Source organism: Spinacia oleracea, chromosome 6, assembly GCF_020520425.1.
Source record: "Spinacia oleracea cultivar Varoflay chromosome 6, BTI_SOV_V1, whole genome shotgun sequence".
Lineage (NCBI taxonomy): Eukaryota > Viridiplantae > Streptophyta > Magnoliopsida > Caryophyllales > Amaranthaceae > Spinacia > Spinacia oleracea.
Genome location: NC_079492.1, coordinates 145424363 through 145441082, shown reverse-complemented (window position 1 = coordinate 145441082; position 16720 = coordinate 145424363). Strand labels below are relative to the sequence as shown.

The 16720-nt window shown below is 33.2% G+C and overlaps 1 protein-coding gene across 1 annotated transcript; it reads left to right on the top strand.

Annotated features, from left to right (window-relative positions):
- The first annotated feature begins 8054 nt into the window (after nucleotides 1-8054).
- On the top strand, nucleotides 8055-13183 carry LOC110796167 (probable lysophospholipase BODYGUARD 3). The gene is made up of 4 exons (XM_022001205.2): nucleotides 8055-9184; nucleotides 9296-9630; nucleotides 10167-10366; nucleotides 12347-13183. The coding sequence occupies exons 1-4, from the start codon at nucleotides 8515-8517 to the stop codon at nucleotides 12672-12674; spliced, it is 1533 nt and encodes a 510-aa protein (XP_021856897.1). The 5' UTR covers nucleotides 8055-8514; the 3' UTR covers nucleotides 12675-13183.
- The last annotated feature ends 3537 nt before the right edge of the window (nucleotides 13184-16720 follow it).

Sequence of the window (16720 nt, the reverse complement as noted above, 5' to 3'; positions counted from 1 at the left end):
TGCATGAATTGGACCAACAATGAACATTAGTGGGCACATGCAGCAGGTGAGACTTGAGAGAGTATGTTGAACTGGTCTTGCATGTTCAAGTTAGTTTGAAACAGTCTATGTACGTGTCTTGTTAGCTAGGCTAGTTGATGTACGTAGATCCATAATAAGGCCAAGTTTGATGATGCCATTTTACCAAATTTTTGTCCTTGATTCCATAATGAAGGAATCAACTCATTTTTCTCTGTTGTCATTTAACCGATTCCATAATGGGGATTGGGCTTGGGGATTGAGCACCGATTTGGGTTATAAGTGGATGTACAAAATTATTACTTGGTCTTTGTGAGTTGTTATGTTGTTGCCATCAATAATATGGTATTTTCTGTTGGTTCAGTGATGATTGACCGATTGAGGCTGAATTTGGTAGGGAGAACCCCTTGTTCGATCCCCCGCAACAACAATTGGAGGGGACTAAAACTTATTCACTCAGAACTTGCCCCGAATCCGAATTAGCTTTAAGAGTGAACCGGGTGGTGTAAAAAAAAATTATAATATTGAGTAACACATACTTTTGACCATTGTGGTGTACGGGGTCGAACGTATGCAACTTTACCGCGTGTTATGATTATATATACTACGTAGAAAACCTGAAGTTAACTTGAAATGGCAATGGATTACAATTGGCGCTTTAATGTTAAATTTAAGTAGTACTCCGTACTATGTATATTAGTATTTGTGGAATTTCTGTTTTATTGACCGTTTTTTTCACCTAATTAGAAGATACTTCCTCTGTATTTATTTAAGAGATACACCTGCCTTTCCCGGCCGTATTTATTTAAGAGATACACTTGCCATTTTTAGTAACTTATCAACCCCACTATCTAATTAAATAATCTATCTACACCCCACCCCTACCCCCCACCCCCTAAAATGACATGGTCCCCACTTGTTTTACTTATTAAAATATCTACCCAACCCCACTTGTTTTATTACTTTATTTCATTCAATTCTTCTTCTTAATACCCGTGTCCGGCCAAGTGTATCTCTTAAATAAATACGGAGGGAGTATAGTGAATTGGCAAAAAATGATTTTTCATGAAAAACATTTTCTAAGGAAAAATAAAATTTCAACTAGTTTTTCTCTGCTTGGCTCTTTATAAGAAAATTTAAAGAAAATGGGAAATGGAAAAAGACGGGTGAAAATTGATGGGAAGAGGGAAGGAGGAAAAGTGATTTCCCTTCCTTATAAATGGAAAAAGATTTTCGACCTTTAAAGGAGTTAATGCAAAATGTTTTTCATTCATCGCCAAACCAAACAACGGAAAATGATTGAAAAGGAAAAATTGTTTTCCTTGAAAACGTTTTACACCAAATCAAACGCTCGATTTTGTCATCTTAGTGAAACATATTTGTTACTTGATAGAAAAGTCATATTGATTCTAACTAGTCCGGCCGGGTGGTGATGGTAAGACTAGTAGGTGTGGCCGTGTGGTTGAAGTGGTTAATAGTGAAGGAGGTTAATTATGACCTTTATTTTCATTATTTCGATTCCAAGATTAGGGTTACTTTCACTCGGGATTAAGTTAAAGGCGTTTAAATGTACGTACTTGTCATGTTATTGATACATGTTTTCAAAATCACTATCAGATTATAATTACTAGTAAATCAAACACCTTAATAACATACAAAACTCAAGTCTTATATCCTAATTTACGGTGAACCAAACAACCATTATCCGACGTTTAAAGACATAAATACCTAGATTAATTAGAGCAACATCAATGGGGTCTTATCTTACGATTTTTCTCATATGCCATGTCAGATTTCTACTAATATTTAATTAATTAAATTTTGTTAAGACTTCTTCATAATCATCCAAATTTAGCTCTTCACCCCTCAAACTCATTTAAAGCATCTCAAATAATATATCCTCTTAATTTATTTATTTATTTTATTTAACTCACATAATGAGTCTTAAGTTGAATCTTAATTTTTCAAGACTCGATTTAAGACTTTGTTAAGACTAATCCACTTCAATGCTACAATTTGATATGTATGATCTTAAGATTAGGTGATCGAGTTATATGCCATATCAGCAAAATTCAAGTCTTAAGACTTGGCACTGATGTTGCTCTTAGCTCAGCTATTACGGAATGCCATTTATTAAAATTTGGCTTAAGGACATTTCAATGTATCGTAAGATTTGGTGAATTCTTGTTTTGGTGAAGTAAGACCTTAATTTTAGATCGAGTTGCCTCTCCCTTTCACAAAATCACAACCCCACAAAGACAAAACTGGTGTCAAAGATATTCAGTTGTATGTGACGATGAACCCTATTTATGGTGATTATTAGCTAATAGTGTCGATCACCAAGTTGACGGCCTTCATTTAGGGTTAATTAAGGGGTCCATCTCCATTTATCATGACAAGAATATTCTACGTTACCCACGTCATGCGTCTTAAGATTAATTAGCCGTAATGTTTGGAGAAGATGATGAAGTGGTGGGGAGCCCTCAAATATCTTCTTCATCAATCTTGTAAAAACAAAATAATGAAACAATAATATAGAAATCAACTATTATATGTTCATATGTCTAGTTCAATGGAAATGGTAAGGAATTTAACTTAATTCCACACACCTAATCACGGGTTTGAAACTCGTTTTTGCAACCCTTCTTTGTACGTACACGTCGGTTGTTCATAAAATCATTTGTAACTAGTTTATTACTTCCTCCGTTCCACAATAGATGCATCGTTTCTCGTTTGCGCAATATTCATCAATCAACTTTGATAATCATTTTTTCATTGTTGCGTAAGAAAAAACATAGTCAATTGAGATCTTGTTAAATTCGTATTAATGTAAGGATTCCAAATGTCAACTTTTAATAATTTTTAATTATACGCATTTAGAGATATTAATGTTCTAAGAAGCGTATTGACATACGTACAAATGGAAATGATGCATCATTTGCGGAATAGAGGAAGTATGTAAGTAGTACTACATAATTCGTACTTCGTAGTAGTGTTTGAAAAAAAAAGTAGAAATATCTTGGTAACAATCCCTGGAAAGATATACTCACCAGTCACCACTATGTTGTTGAATACTCCGTACTTGTTTTACAATTTTTTTATTTCCCAATTTGATGTGAATATATTACCTACATGCCATCTATTTTAATCCTAGCCGGTACGAATATAAAATCAATTTTGTTTTCACTTTTCTGATTTTTACAAAACTAAAAACCAAAATATGAAAACCACGAAAAGTAGTTTTCAGTTTTTTGTTGTCAGTTTTCAAAATCAACATGATTACTATAAGTATGACTAATTTTTAGTTAATGGTTAAATCTAAATCATATGACTTTCAAAACCAAAAAAATCAAAAACTGAAAACTATAGTGATACCGAACGAGTCCTAACCACGCCGTTGAAATGCAGAAAGTCAATTGGTTACATGTAATTAAGTTACTCCATACAAATTACAAATGGAGGTGCGATGATTCGAACTTGAGACATATGATATACAAGCCCTCGATCTTAACCACGTACTAGACCAATACTTTTTTTTTGTGGTGTTAGCACCCAATTCACCCTTAGGGCTAATCCGGATTCAGGGCTAGTTCTGGGTGGATAGGTTCCAGTCCCCCCCCCAATTGTTGTTGCGGGGGATCAAACACGAGTTCTCCCTACCAAGTTCAGCCCCATTCACCACTGAACCAACAGGCAATTGGTAGACCAATACTTTATTGGTGACTTGTATATGATGTTATAGAAGTATACACTAATTTAGTTTAACATTGTACAAGAAATTTGATATCCCATGTTTATGGCCTTATGGGGTTAATTACTTGGACGTGTTTCGGTGTTTCCTGACTCACCGGGAGTCTAACATTATATTGTACAATAAGTTTTAAGAATCTTGTACAAACTATGTACTCCTAGCAGTTATACTGTATAACTAATGAATTACGGCACTTTTCTAGGTAGTGAAGTTTGGTTTTCCTAATTTTGTTGCACAAGTCAAGACTGCAACGAAACTGTTTAATCTTCATCTTTGCTACCGTCACAGTCCACATACTTCTATATTCTTTCACGGTTTTATTACCAGTTTGAAAAAACTAGCGCTACTATTACGCACATAACTTTATTTTCGTGCAACACATGCATGGCCAAACTCCAAACTGACACTACACAATTATAGAGACGGATTTCAGACGGATTACTAAAATAGTGTCTCTATATAATAATAATACTACTTGAGATTAAATTGTATATATATGGAGTTTTAAAAATTCCGTCTCAACTTTATAATGGATTTGCCAAAATTGCGTCTTCAAAAACTTTGAGACGACCTCTGTAAAACTGTAAGGACGCCTTATTTCACAACAATTAAGAATTTGTATCTTTAATGACAACCTAATAATGACGGGTCAAATATTCCGCCGCAAAAGCCTTTTGTGACGTGGCTAACAACCAAACAAAGACGGGAACAATCGTCGCAAATGTCTTTTACGATGGGTTAACGACGAGATTTTCCATTATTGACGGCCCCTTTTATGATGGGTTCGCGACATGAATTCCTGTAATTAATCAACGACTATTGGCCTATAGCGACGGGATTTGCAGTCAATAATGATACTATTTCTTGTAGTGTTTTAGTCTCCACCTCCATAGCCCATAGGGAAATCCTATTTCAGTCTCTAGAGGCCATAATTAAGATGCATCACAAAAAAGCAACAAACGTCAAATGTCGAGGCCATAATTAAGATGGAATAATAATATAATGGTAATTAATCCATGAAATACAAATTAGTTGAAGAACATTAATTGTTAAATACTAAGTCTAATTAAGGTTGAATTGAAAAAACTAGGTATCCAAAATATATATTGTTGAGGTCTTAAGGGTATTGCAAATGTAAAGTAAAGGGCGGTGTGAAATTGTCAAGGGGTTGGCTTTTTCTCTAAATAAGGATGTTGATGGAGTCATGTGTCCAGGAAACCTGCCATTAATGTTTCTGAAATTAATTGAGCCTTCTTTTTACCTTCCTTTTCTATACTCTACCCCTTCTTGGAACGTTAGGCTCCTATTCACTTCAACCCCTCAACTAATTTTATTTCAAGCCACCCATTTTTTTTAATTATTTATTTACTTTTAATATCATAGAAATAAAATATACGGAGTCGAATATATCTATTGGATGGATAATCAATCAGCTAATCAAGTGTGTTGAGATGTATTAGTTGAATTCTTAATTAGCTTAGCTATTTTTAAGTATTGGATTTCCCTTTCCCTTATACTCCTGGAATAACCCATTTTTAGCTAATTATGAACCTTGTGATAGTGATTGATTTATAGCCTTAATTAACTCAATAGATAATACATACCATTTTATCTTTGTAAAGGAAAAACATGTAGGATAGTAATTATGCCTCTTTTTAGTGAAAGAACTAATTTTTTTAATCTTGTACGAATGTACGGATTTTCTCTTAATTTTAAAATATGGGTTATGTTTGTCAATGTAAAAGAAGACTAAGAAGAATGATCAACAAACTAATTTGATTATAAAAATAAAAAAATAAAAAAAAGACAAGGAATAACAAACAACTTTTTTTTTTATAACAACGAAGGAGGTGCACAGTGAGCATGATGCACCAAAAGAACATATATGCGTAAGAAATAAAACATGATACTACGACAAACACTACAAAAAATTGTATCTTTAATGACAACCTAATAACGACGGGTCAAAAAGCCTTTTGCGACGGGGCTAACAACCAAACAAAGATTTCCCGTCGACGGGTTCGCAAGTTACGAGGGGATTTTCCATTAACAACGACCCCATTTTATGACGGATTCGGGACAGGAAATCCCGTCGTTAATTAACCATTATTGATCTTTAGCGACGAGATTTTTCGTCGTTAATGGTATAATTTCTTGTAGTGAAATTAAAGAACATGTGATATAATATTTCAGTTTTTTGTTATAAAAAATAATATATTAATTTACTATTTATTAAAAATAAATATAAAAAATATATTAATGTTCTTCTCCGATCCGTTACTAAATGTTCTTTTAAGTATATACTAGTTTTCTTAAGGTGTACCATATTTACTGTGCACCATAGTTCACCTTCTAAATTGCGTATCACACGAGCCACACCTCATCGTATGTCGAGAACATGGTATTCTAAATCACAATTTTTGAAGTATATATTTCAAATTGTAATGCATCTTAATTACTTTATAGTTTTACAAAATTTTATGTTCGGATTTCTTTCTTTCCCCACAAAATAGACTACACTACACAAAATAGACTACACTACACTAACGATAAGAAAGCAACGGAGGAACGGAATGAGACACAACATTTTACACAAAATCTTTGCGTTTAAAATTGTCTTCTACTACAAGTTAACTGAGTTTTTGTTTGGGGATAAATACAAGTTAAGTGATTAGTAAAGAGCTTAACTACCACATTATTTAATTAAGTAGTTGTATGACCAGAAGCAAATTAATAGTTTCATTATATTATAATATACAAGCATGAGTATGAGGTGTAAATTTGGAACAAATCAGAGGAAGGACCAACACTTAGTACTCTAGGAGTCTAGGATAGACAAGAAAAACATATACCACTCTTTCAATATCAAACTAGTGTGTGGCCCGGGCGATACCCCGGTTGCTACATTGAATAACTAAAGTTTTAGATTTTTCTTGAGCTCAATATTTGACCCAAATACTTGTATTCTCTAGAATAAAAAATATCCGTTAATTTCGTCAACTACACAGACACGCTAAGTCATTTATCATGGCAAGTAAGTTTTCAATCATATCATCTTACAATTTGTATAATTTGTTTTCTCGTGGAATTAAGTGCGTCAAATTAATAAACACCAAATTAGATATATATGCAGCTATGTAAGACAATCCTATAGTTGATTCTTATGAGACTTATGACATCAGGTTTCTTCATGGTTGTCATAACGCTTTAATTTTTTTTCCTTTTCAAAATAGTCCATAGAAATTAAAAAGTCACATAAAATTTATTTGTTTTAGATTTCATGTGAACATTTATTTATAAATTAATGTGAAGAGATAACCACAATTGGTGGTTGGTTAAAATGGTAATGAGAATTATCATCCAAACTGGAGGTCTGGTGTTCGAATCTCATTGTATTGATTTTTTGTTGTCCATTACATAATACATGGTGAATGGATGATGTGGCGTGAGAAGAGTACTACGTGACGTGACACATATACATTTTCCACAACCCCTTTTAATATATTAGTATAGATTAGGCTATGTCCGGTTTGACTTATTTTGACTTATTTCACACATTAACTAAGATAATTTCAGATAAGTTTAAAAAAAAAAAAAGTTTTAGTCATATATTTTCACACATAAATAAGTTTATTTCAGACTAATAAGTTTTTTTAGATAAAATAAATTAATATAAGTTCAAATAAGTCTAGATAAATTCAGAAAAGTTCAGATAATATAAGTTCAGACAAAATAATTCGAAGAAACCGATAGCCTTAATTACATTATTAACAAAAACCATGAAAAAATTACTATCTAAAACAAAAATTCCGTGAACGGTATTTCCAATACTATTTTTTGCTTGTTTGTACATTTAACTCCGTACATGAATTCCCCTAAAAAAAAAAAAACTCCGTACATGAATAAACATAGAATATTAGAATGAGACTAATACGTAGTCTACCTGGTACACCCGGATACACAGTAGACACATTTCAGGCATTTTTTATGCCAAGACTAATTTTTTTGCTTGTTTGTACATTTAACTCTGTACATGAATAAACATAGAATATTCGAATGAGACTAATACATAGTCTACATGGTACACCCGGATTCACAGTGGACACATTTCAGGCATTTTTGTATCGCCTTTGTTAGAGAGAAGAGAGGTGTTTAACCCTAAGAAGGGAGGAGGGTGGGTTCAACCACCACCTACCATAGTCTCTTGCCCAACGAACAATTTTAAATGAAACAATGAATTAATTTCATTTCATTTCATTTATCTTCCCTTCTTCCCCCACCCCATCTTACTACGTGTCCCTTACGACCTCTTTTTTCTCCCCTTCTTCCTTCTTCTTTCTCACGCTCTCTCTCTCACAAACAAGCTAGAGTGTCTTCATTTAAAGACCTCTTCTTCCTCTTTCTTCCTTTGCTATATTTTCCACACTATTATGTACCGCCCTTTTTTTTAATTAGAGAGAGGCCAATTAATCCGGGTTGGCTTTTATTATTATTATTATTATTATTATTATTTATTTATTCTCTAATTTTCACATTATTTCAACATCATTACTCAATTAAAGCCTACATTATATATATACTTACTCCTTCTAAATTAGTTCAACCACATTATCACACATTTGTGAGTGTGTGTTTTTTTCATCTTCCATCATCTATCAAACTAAGGCTTAATTAGCCTGGCCGAGTCGTGCTGTGTTGTGTCGTGCCTTGTTTTCGTTATTCAGCTTGTTAGTGTTAGTGTAAGAATGAGTGTAAAGAAGAACATGGGGAAAGCTAGATCGGTTATATTACTAACAGGAAGAGCCATTAATGAAGGGATAAGCTTCCTAGTATTTACATTACTAGACCTTTTAGATTTCATCTTATGCTTGGTGTACAAAATTGCTGATTTCGTTGTCGAGGCGGAGTGGAAGCCGTGTTACTGCTGCTCCTCCTCCGCCAAACAAGCCTTGGCCGTGACAAGCACCGGAAAAACCATCTTGGTGTCGGAAAAGGGCGAGTCCACCAAGATCGTCCGCCTTACCTCCACCAAGCTACAACTTGAAGATGTCTCGGACACTCTCTACACTCGCCCTTCGATAGTGTCCGAGATCTCTAGAACCACCGTTAACCGCCTTAACAAACTCGACACCACCAGTATCGTACACAAACACCACCACCTCCACCACCACAACCACCAAGCGTCGTCGGTTATCTGTGAGAAGATGAGTGCAAAAACGACGTCGAATAATAAGAAAGGAGGAACCACTACATTTACTGTTAACTCCACTATAATTGAGATGCTACAAGGGAAGATCGGTGGTATGCAATCATTTCCGATTCCAAGGTGGTCGGATTGCGATTGTTCGACTTGTTGTTCTTGGACTACTTCATCTAAGGATGCCCTCTTTGTTCATTCTGATGGTGCTCAACTTGGTAACATTACTATATTATATATATGCTACATTATCTAAATTACGTGATATAGAAGTATAATATATGGTTTAATTTACTTAAATTTAATTACATTTTATTATAATATTATAGGAGACAAGGCAGGAACAGAGGATGTGTTGTTTATACATGGGTTTATATCATCATCTAAGTTTTGGACAGAGACTGTGTTCCCGAATTTCACAGCGGCAACGAAATCAAAGTACCGCCTTTTCGCGGTGGATTTGCTAGGGTTTGGGAGGAGTCCGAAACCAACGGATTCACTGTACACTCTAAGAGAACACGTAGAGATAATTGAGCGTTCTGTATTGGAAACCCACACGGTTAAATCTTTCCACATTGTCGCCCATTCTCTAGGCTGCATTTTGGCCCTAGCCCTGGCGGTTCGCCATCCATCCAAAATCAAATCACTCACCTTGATCGCTCCTGTAAGTACTTCTCTGTATTCTCTCTGTTCCGATATAATTTTTACTCCGTACGTTATTAGACATTGATACTCGTTCCACAATTATACATGTATATTCGATTTGTATCAATGTATATTTTCGAAATATTAAATTTTAATGACTCTGATAATTCGTTATTTGAGATAATTTGAGATTAATATGGTTATGGAATAGTGTTAAGAAGTAAAAAACTTGCATTTAATATTAGGGTAACATAGGGGGTTGAGGAGTGTGATTTTATTATAATACCAATTATGACAGTTGGATGATCCCAATGATCTCCCCATAGCTTTTAATTTGACAGGTAAGACTTTACAAAACATTTTATAATAACTTACATATAATACTCCGTACTATTTTTTCCAATTAAAAAAAAATTAGTTACTTGAAGTACCAACATTCATTGGTAGGTTGGAACTTAAAGATTTTGTTAGGATTAATTATCAATAATTTTGTTTGTATTATAGTGACAATTAATTATTTTTGAAATTGACTAAGTCAGAATAATTATGTTGCAGCCATATTTCCCGGTGCCTAAAGGAGAACAAGCCACACAATACGTTCTAAGGAGAGTGGCGCCACGGCGAGTGTGGCCGCCGATAGCGATGGGGGCGTCGATAGCATGTTGGTATGAGCATATATCTCGGACAATTTGCTTGCTCATCTGCAAAAACCACCGAGTGTGGGAATTTCTTGCCAAACTCGTCACCAGAAATAGGTAAACTTCTCGTTGACTGATTTTTAGTAGTAGTAAGAATTGAACGTGTGTGTTTAAAACATCATAAAATTTGGTAACATGACAAAATTACCATAAAGCCCCTCACCCTCTTTTCACCACTTTAAAAAGTTTGATTTTGATTGGCTAGTAAACTGTCCCAACAAGTAATTACTTTGGTGAAAGCTCCCCTCTTCAAGATCACAGGAGAGGCCACCATTTATTTTATTTTTCTTATTTTTTTAATATATAAAAGTTATTTTTTATTTATTTTTTGTAAGTAGTACAACACCTGGGTGCATTTATCATATCTTTGCATTGCATTTAGGTGTATTTATTAAGACTATTTGTTTTAGCTACAAAAGTCAAAACTACTCCATTACTCGTCTCACATAGTCACATGGCTAGTAAATCTTACATCTTTCACCAAAAAAAAAAAAAATTGCTCCATTTTTAAAGAATGGGTGGCATTTAATTTGGTTGTCTAAATCAATATGCTTAGCTTTAACATGTAATTTGTCTTATACATTAAATTAAGGCGTTTCAAAATTCACCTTCGGAAACTATTCTTTTGCCTAGATGATAGACTATTAAGTATAGTCTGACAGTTAAGTAAGTATATTGTCTGATATAGGAGTCGAGCTATGGATGTAATTATTTTTCTAAAAATGAACAACAAAAGTTCTACGTTAGCCCATAGGTGATAGGTTGGTGCAATTACTCCCTCCTTGAGTCATTCCAAGTTGATTATGAATCCTAGTTTCTTTTTCTTTCATAATATTTCCTTTATGATACTTGAGAAATTGAATCGAATACTTCATTTCTAGTTCAACTATCACCCACCCTTTACTAAAAAGTACTCGTAATTAGAAGCTTGGCTCATTTTAGGAAATATCACGACTTTCTATACATAATAATTATAGGGAAATCCTTTATTACGCCTTTGTTTTAGGTTTCATAAACACCACACTGTCTTAAATTGTACGTACATAGAATTATATATGGAAGATGTAGACATTTTCAACTTAATTATAAGATAAGGTGTCGGTACGTGTTTCACATATGGATTACAATTGTGCGCACTTTATTTGTACGTTTGAGTTGTAACAAACTTAAAAGATCAAATTAATTCATTGATGGAGCCTCAAACTTTGAAAATGATGCATAACTTAACCAAAAATTCCCCCGAAAAAAGAAAGAAAAATAAAAACATCCGGGGCACAATAATACTTATTATTCTTCTATATCTTTAGTTTATTTAATCAAAGAAAATGACTTGCTATGTGTTTAACTAATTCATCTAAAATACATAAAATTACATAAACTAGGTCTCACATGTCGAAGAAGTCTTGGACAAAAACATGCGCATCCATTTTGGACACTAACAACCTTTATTGATACTGATTAGTTTGTTATTGGTAGTGATCAGTACCAATAAAGTTTTTCAGTACCAACAAAGCGTAAAGTCTAACTGTAGTGATTTTAGACTTTTAGTGTACTAGTAGACCAATAACATATTAAATCTGTACCAATACACTATAGCTGATCATCATGGGCCCGGCCCGAAAATTAGCGGGTTTTGGACACCCTATTCCAGCCCAGTTTTCGAGTCCGGCCCGGCCCGAACTTTTTAAAAAAATTGTGGGCTTTGGACAATGCAAAACAACATTTTTAGTTATAAAATTGACCCGGCCCAAAAAGCCAGCTAATTTTGGCCCGAAATAGCGGGTTTTTGGCACACAAAATTGGCCCGGCCCAACGCAATGGGCAGTTTTTTATTCTCTCGGTCCGGCCCGACTTTTATTCAGGTCTACAATACACTAATTTAGATTGTTTGCATCCTAAATAGACGCTCTATGTTCTTGATTTAGCCAACCCCCTCACATGTCACAACTCACATGTCACATGTATTGAAACTTAATGTAACATATGATTAGACCTATTCATTTGCTAACTAAGTTTATGATCTATATATGTATGCAGGGTACGAACATATCTAATGGAAGGTTTCTTTCTACACACCCATAACGCAGCTTGGCACACATTACACAATATAATCTGTGGATCAGCAAGCAAACTTGATAAATACCTAGACGTTGTTAGGGACAAACTTAAATGTAACGTGACCGTATTCCATGGTAGAGATGATGACCTTCTACCAGTCGAATGCAGCTACAATGTCCAAACAAAAATACCAAGAGCTCAAGTTAAGGTATTCGATAATAAAGATCATATCACCATTGTTGTTGGTCGTCAAAAGGCTTTTGCACGGGAGCTTGAGGCTATTTGGTCATCGTCTTCGAGTTCTTAATTAAGCTTAATTAATCTTAATTAAGCAAGATTAAGCAAGATTAAAGACTACTCTTGAAGTTTGAACAGCACATACATATATATATAAGGTTTCCCACAAGTTTTTCTAATCTCCTTTTTTCTAGTATAGGAGGAGGGGAAAAGGAGAAATCATCATTTAACTACTCCGCCACATTTTATAAAAGACTGCCCTACATTTTTAGGGCTTTTTTTTTTCTTTTCCTTTTTGATTTTCCTCCTATAAAAAATCTATATAAAAAAAAAAAGAGTGTCAACTCCTATTAAGGAAGGAGATGTCAAATTATTAATTGCTAGGCCATTCGCAATTGGGTGTGCATTATTGTTAATTAATCGCGTAGTTTTAAGCCATAAGCTCATTATAATTACTCATAATCTTAGCTTGTTTATTTGAAAAGAGAAAAATGTGAATCCTTTTCCTTTTCTTCTTATATTATTAGTGCAATTTCCTACATATACATATAATTTATAGAATGTAATATTTCGCACGAAGTGTTTGTTTCCAAAATATTGTGGTCCTTTTTTTGGGGGGGGGGGGGGGGGGGGGTGTTACTTTTAGCAAACTTGGATCAATATATAAAGTTGACCTTAAGTATAAGTTTAATTTAGATAAATTTTCATCAAAAAAACAATTGAGTTAGTTATTTGAGTTCCTCATTTATATGTTAAACTTACACTTGTGTGCAACCTTTATATCCTTCCGTGTGTGGTAGGCAATAAATGTAAGAGCAGGGTTTTTGTGAAAATGATAAGTGAGCTAATTCCTCGATTTTAATGGATACAATTATACTTCTTCCGTCCTTATTTGTTTGCCTCGTTGTCTATTTTAGGTTTTCCTAAAATTTCCTCATTTCTGTTTTTGGTGCGGGGCAAATAAATAAGGGCAAAGGGAGTAACTGTTTGTGAGTTTTTCTAGTGATCTATCCTATTTATCACGAACGGCGTCACACATTCGAAATTATTTGTCATTTAAAATTCAAACTTGTACTCTGTGCAAGGGAATAAGATTGTTGGTGTCCGGGAACGTAGGGAGTATGTATTCGAGGAGTCTCCCCCGGCCCGAAAAATAAATAAAAGGGGAAGATACAAGAAGTTGATAAACAGAGAAAGGGAGTAGTAAGCTAGAAACTAAGAATCTAAGGCATGTTTCTGTTCATCTTATTTTTACTTATTTCAGGAAAAATAAGATAATGTTAAATTCAGATAAATTCAAATAAGATAACTTTAGGAAAAATAAGGATTAATCAAGTAATTTTTATAATTTAAATTGTTGATTAATTCTAATAGGTTCAGATAAGTGTAGAAAAAATAAATAAAATTCAGGTGATTAGAACGCACCATAAATAGAACAGTATCTAAGCATACATAATGCGAGGCGATTTTAAAAATAGGAAAGGGTGAAGGGTGTAAAGCAATAAATGTGAGATCGAAGTCATGTCAAATGCACTGCCATGGGTGGTTACTGGGTGGTGGGTAGTAATGTAGTAGTATCAATTATCTTCTCTAATGGAACCTAATAATAATAAATGTACCTTCTTTTCTTTAGTAGATCTTCTTATTACAATCTTAGCTGTTTTCTGGACAAACTTCTCTCTTTGTCTCTTCTCCATTTTACCTTCTTTTAGTTTTTAACCCTATCTATTTAATTTTATCAATGCCCTCATTTTAACCGATATGATTAGAGTCCTACTCCCTCTGTCTCCTTTTTTATTGTCCCATAGAGCATTGTTCACATTATTAAAATTCAGCAACTTTTGAGTAAAACCATCCACTACAAGAAATTGTACTATTAACGACGGCGCTAAAGGTCAATAATTGTTTATTAACGACGGGATTTTCCGTCGCGAACCCGTTATAAAAGGAGGTCGTCGTTAATGGAAAATCTCGTCGTTAATCCGTCGTAAAAGACATTTGCGACGGTTGTTCCCGTCTTTGTTGGGTTGTTATCCCCGTCGTAAAAGCCCCATTGCGACGGGATTTTTACCCGTCGTTATTAAGCTGTCATAAAAGATACAAATTTTTGTAGTGATCTTACCGAAAAGACTGCTTTGATTGTTTAACTAATTAGTTCCAATGTTTAACTTATTAGTTCAATTGTTTAATTAACTAATTGGTTCAATAACTAATTGGTTCAAGTGCTTAACTAATTAGTTCCAGTGATTAACTAATTGGTTTCATAGCTTTACTAATTTGTTCCATTGTTTAACTTATATGACACCAAGACGGTCTTTTGTGTAAGACCGCCTTATATAAAAGTTTGTAATAATTAAAATATGGTTATGAATATGTGTTGATGATAGATGATATAATATCGTATGTGATAGAGTTATATTATATCTTAGCTATATGATACGGAGTATAAGATAGAAATCTATAAAGACTTAAGAAACCAACGAAACATAAAATATCTAGTTTGTAATACGGGGTATGAATAGATGGAGGCGTATGCCCACAAATAACAACAACAACAATATATTTTTCCCTCAATAATATTTTATAATATGAGTTGATAAGTGGGCCCAATAAAAAAGAGATAGAAAGATAACAAGTAAAAAAAAAAGTTATTGGTTTAAAATTTAAACTCGATAAAGGGTAAACAATAATTTAGAGGGACGGTTGTAATAACACTCGAATTTTCAAATAATGAACTACGGAGTAGCAAAGAATTTTCAAACATACTGCCTAAAATGAAGTGAATCTTATACTTCGTACAAAATTAGGGTCCAAAAATATAAATATCTAAACACAATTATATGGAACAAAATAATTTTGAATCATGTCATGTGTCCAATTATAAATAGGACGGGTACAAAAATATAAATAATAAAACATAGTTATATGAAACGTATAAGTGTACAACCTAAATTAAAATCATGTCATGTGCCCATTTGCATCTAGCATTCTAGCCATATAAGGTTGATATATCACCGGAGGCTTCTTTAATGTACAACGCCACTCGAAAAAACAATCTGCATTTTCTTACCAAATTAGCCGGTGAGAAACATTTGCACAAGTTTACAGTGTTCCCTAATAAAACTGCTTGGTTAGTCCATACTCCATAGTAGTTTGTTTCACACGTGAATAATTATAGAAATGCATGTACTTTTATTTCCAATATTATTACTTCCTAATTAAATTAATTAAACGTTTTGGGCATTATCTAACAAAAGTCTGGCCTAGGAAAATGACCAAATTGTCGTTCATGCCTCTTACGGCATGATGCTTTTTCAATTTTTTTTTTTTTCCATATATGGGGTTTCCTTTAAAGTTTATTAATCCTCTTTTATGTCAAATAAAATTATGTTTGTTAATTATACAGTACGGAGTACTATCTTACGTGATCTCATTGCACATCCTTAAACTGTTTACATATTTTGTATTTGTAATTTTTTAGTTTAACCGATTTTCATAAACCAGCTTATAAAGTTCATCCGCATGCATTCACTATGTTTTCTGGTTTTATGATAGAAATTACATTCTTTGTGCAAATACTAACTTATAGTTTGGTAAAGGTACATTAGATTCATTTTCTATGATCAAAAAATTTTCTCAAAAATACCTCAAATCAATATATATATATATATATATATATATATATATATATATATATATATATATATATATATATATATATATATATATATATATATATATATATATATATATATATATATATATATATTTGTACGATACTTCTTAACATAGAAATTGAACTAATTGTTGAATATGTACCTTAAAGAACAACAAAACAGACCTATCAAAGGGAGGAAAAACCAAAACCAAAACCATAGTAAACTACTATTAATGTCTGGAAGTAATATTCACATACAGACTACTTCATATATGAAAAATTGAGGGATTTCAATGCAAATTAATTATTTGTTAAAACGCGTGAAAAATACAAAACGTAAAAAACAAAAAGAGACGGAGGGAGTATTTCATAATTAATTTTTCTAAAATCTCTTTTTCATAAATGAGCAACGGGGAGAATGTCAGAATTGTCCAAACACTTTTAAAAAAGTTAATTCA

What these genes read in the sequence shown, in the direction of transcription:
- LOC110796167 (XM_022001205.2), top strand. Translation starts at nt 8,515, where the DNA reads ATGAGTGTAAAGAAGAACATGGGGAAAGCTAGATCGGTTATATTACTA. An exon ending in TTCTGATGGTGCTCAACTTG is followed by an intron (nt 9,185 to 9,295) that starts GTAACATTACTA and finishes ATAATATTATAG; the next exon opens with GAGACAAGGCAGGAACAGAG. An exon ending in AAACTCGTCACCAGAAATAG is followed by an intron (nt 10,367 to 12,346) that starts GTAAACTTCTCG and finishes ATATGTATGCAG; the next exon opens with GGTACGAACATATCTAATGG.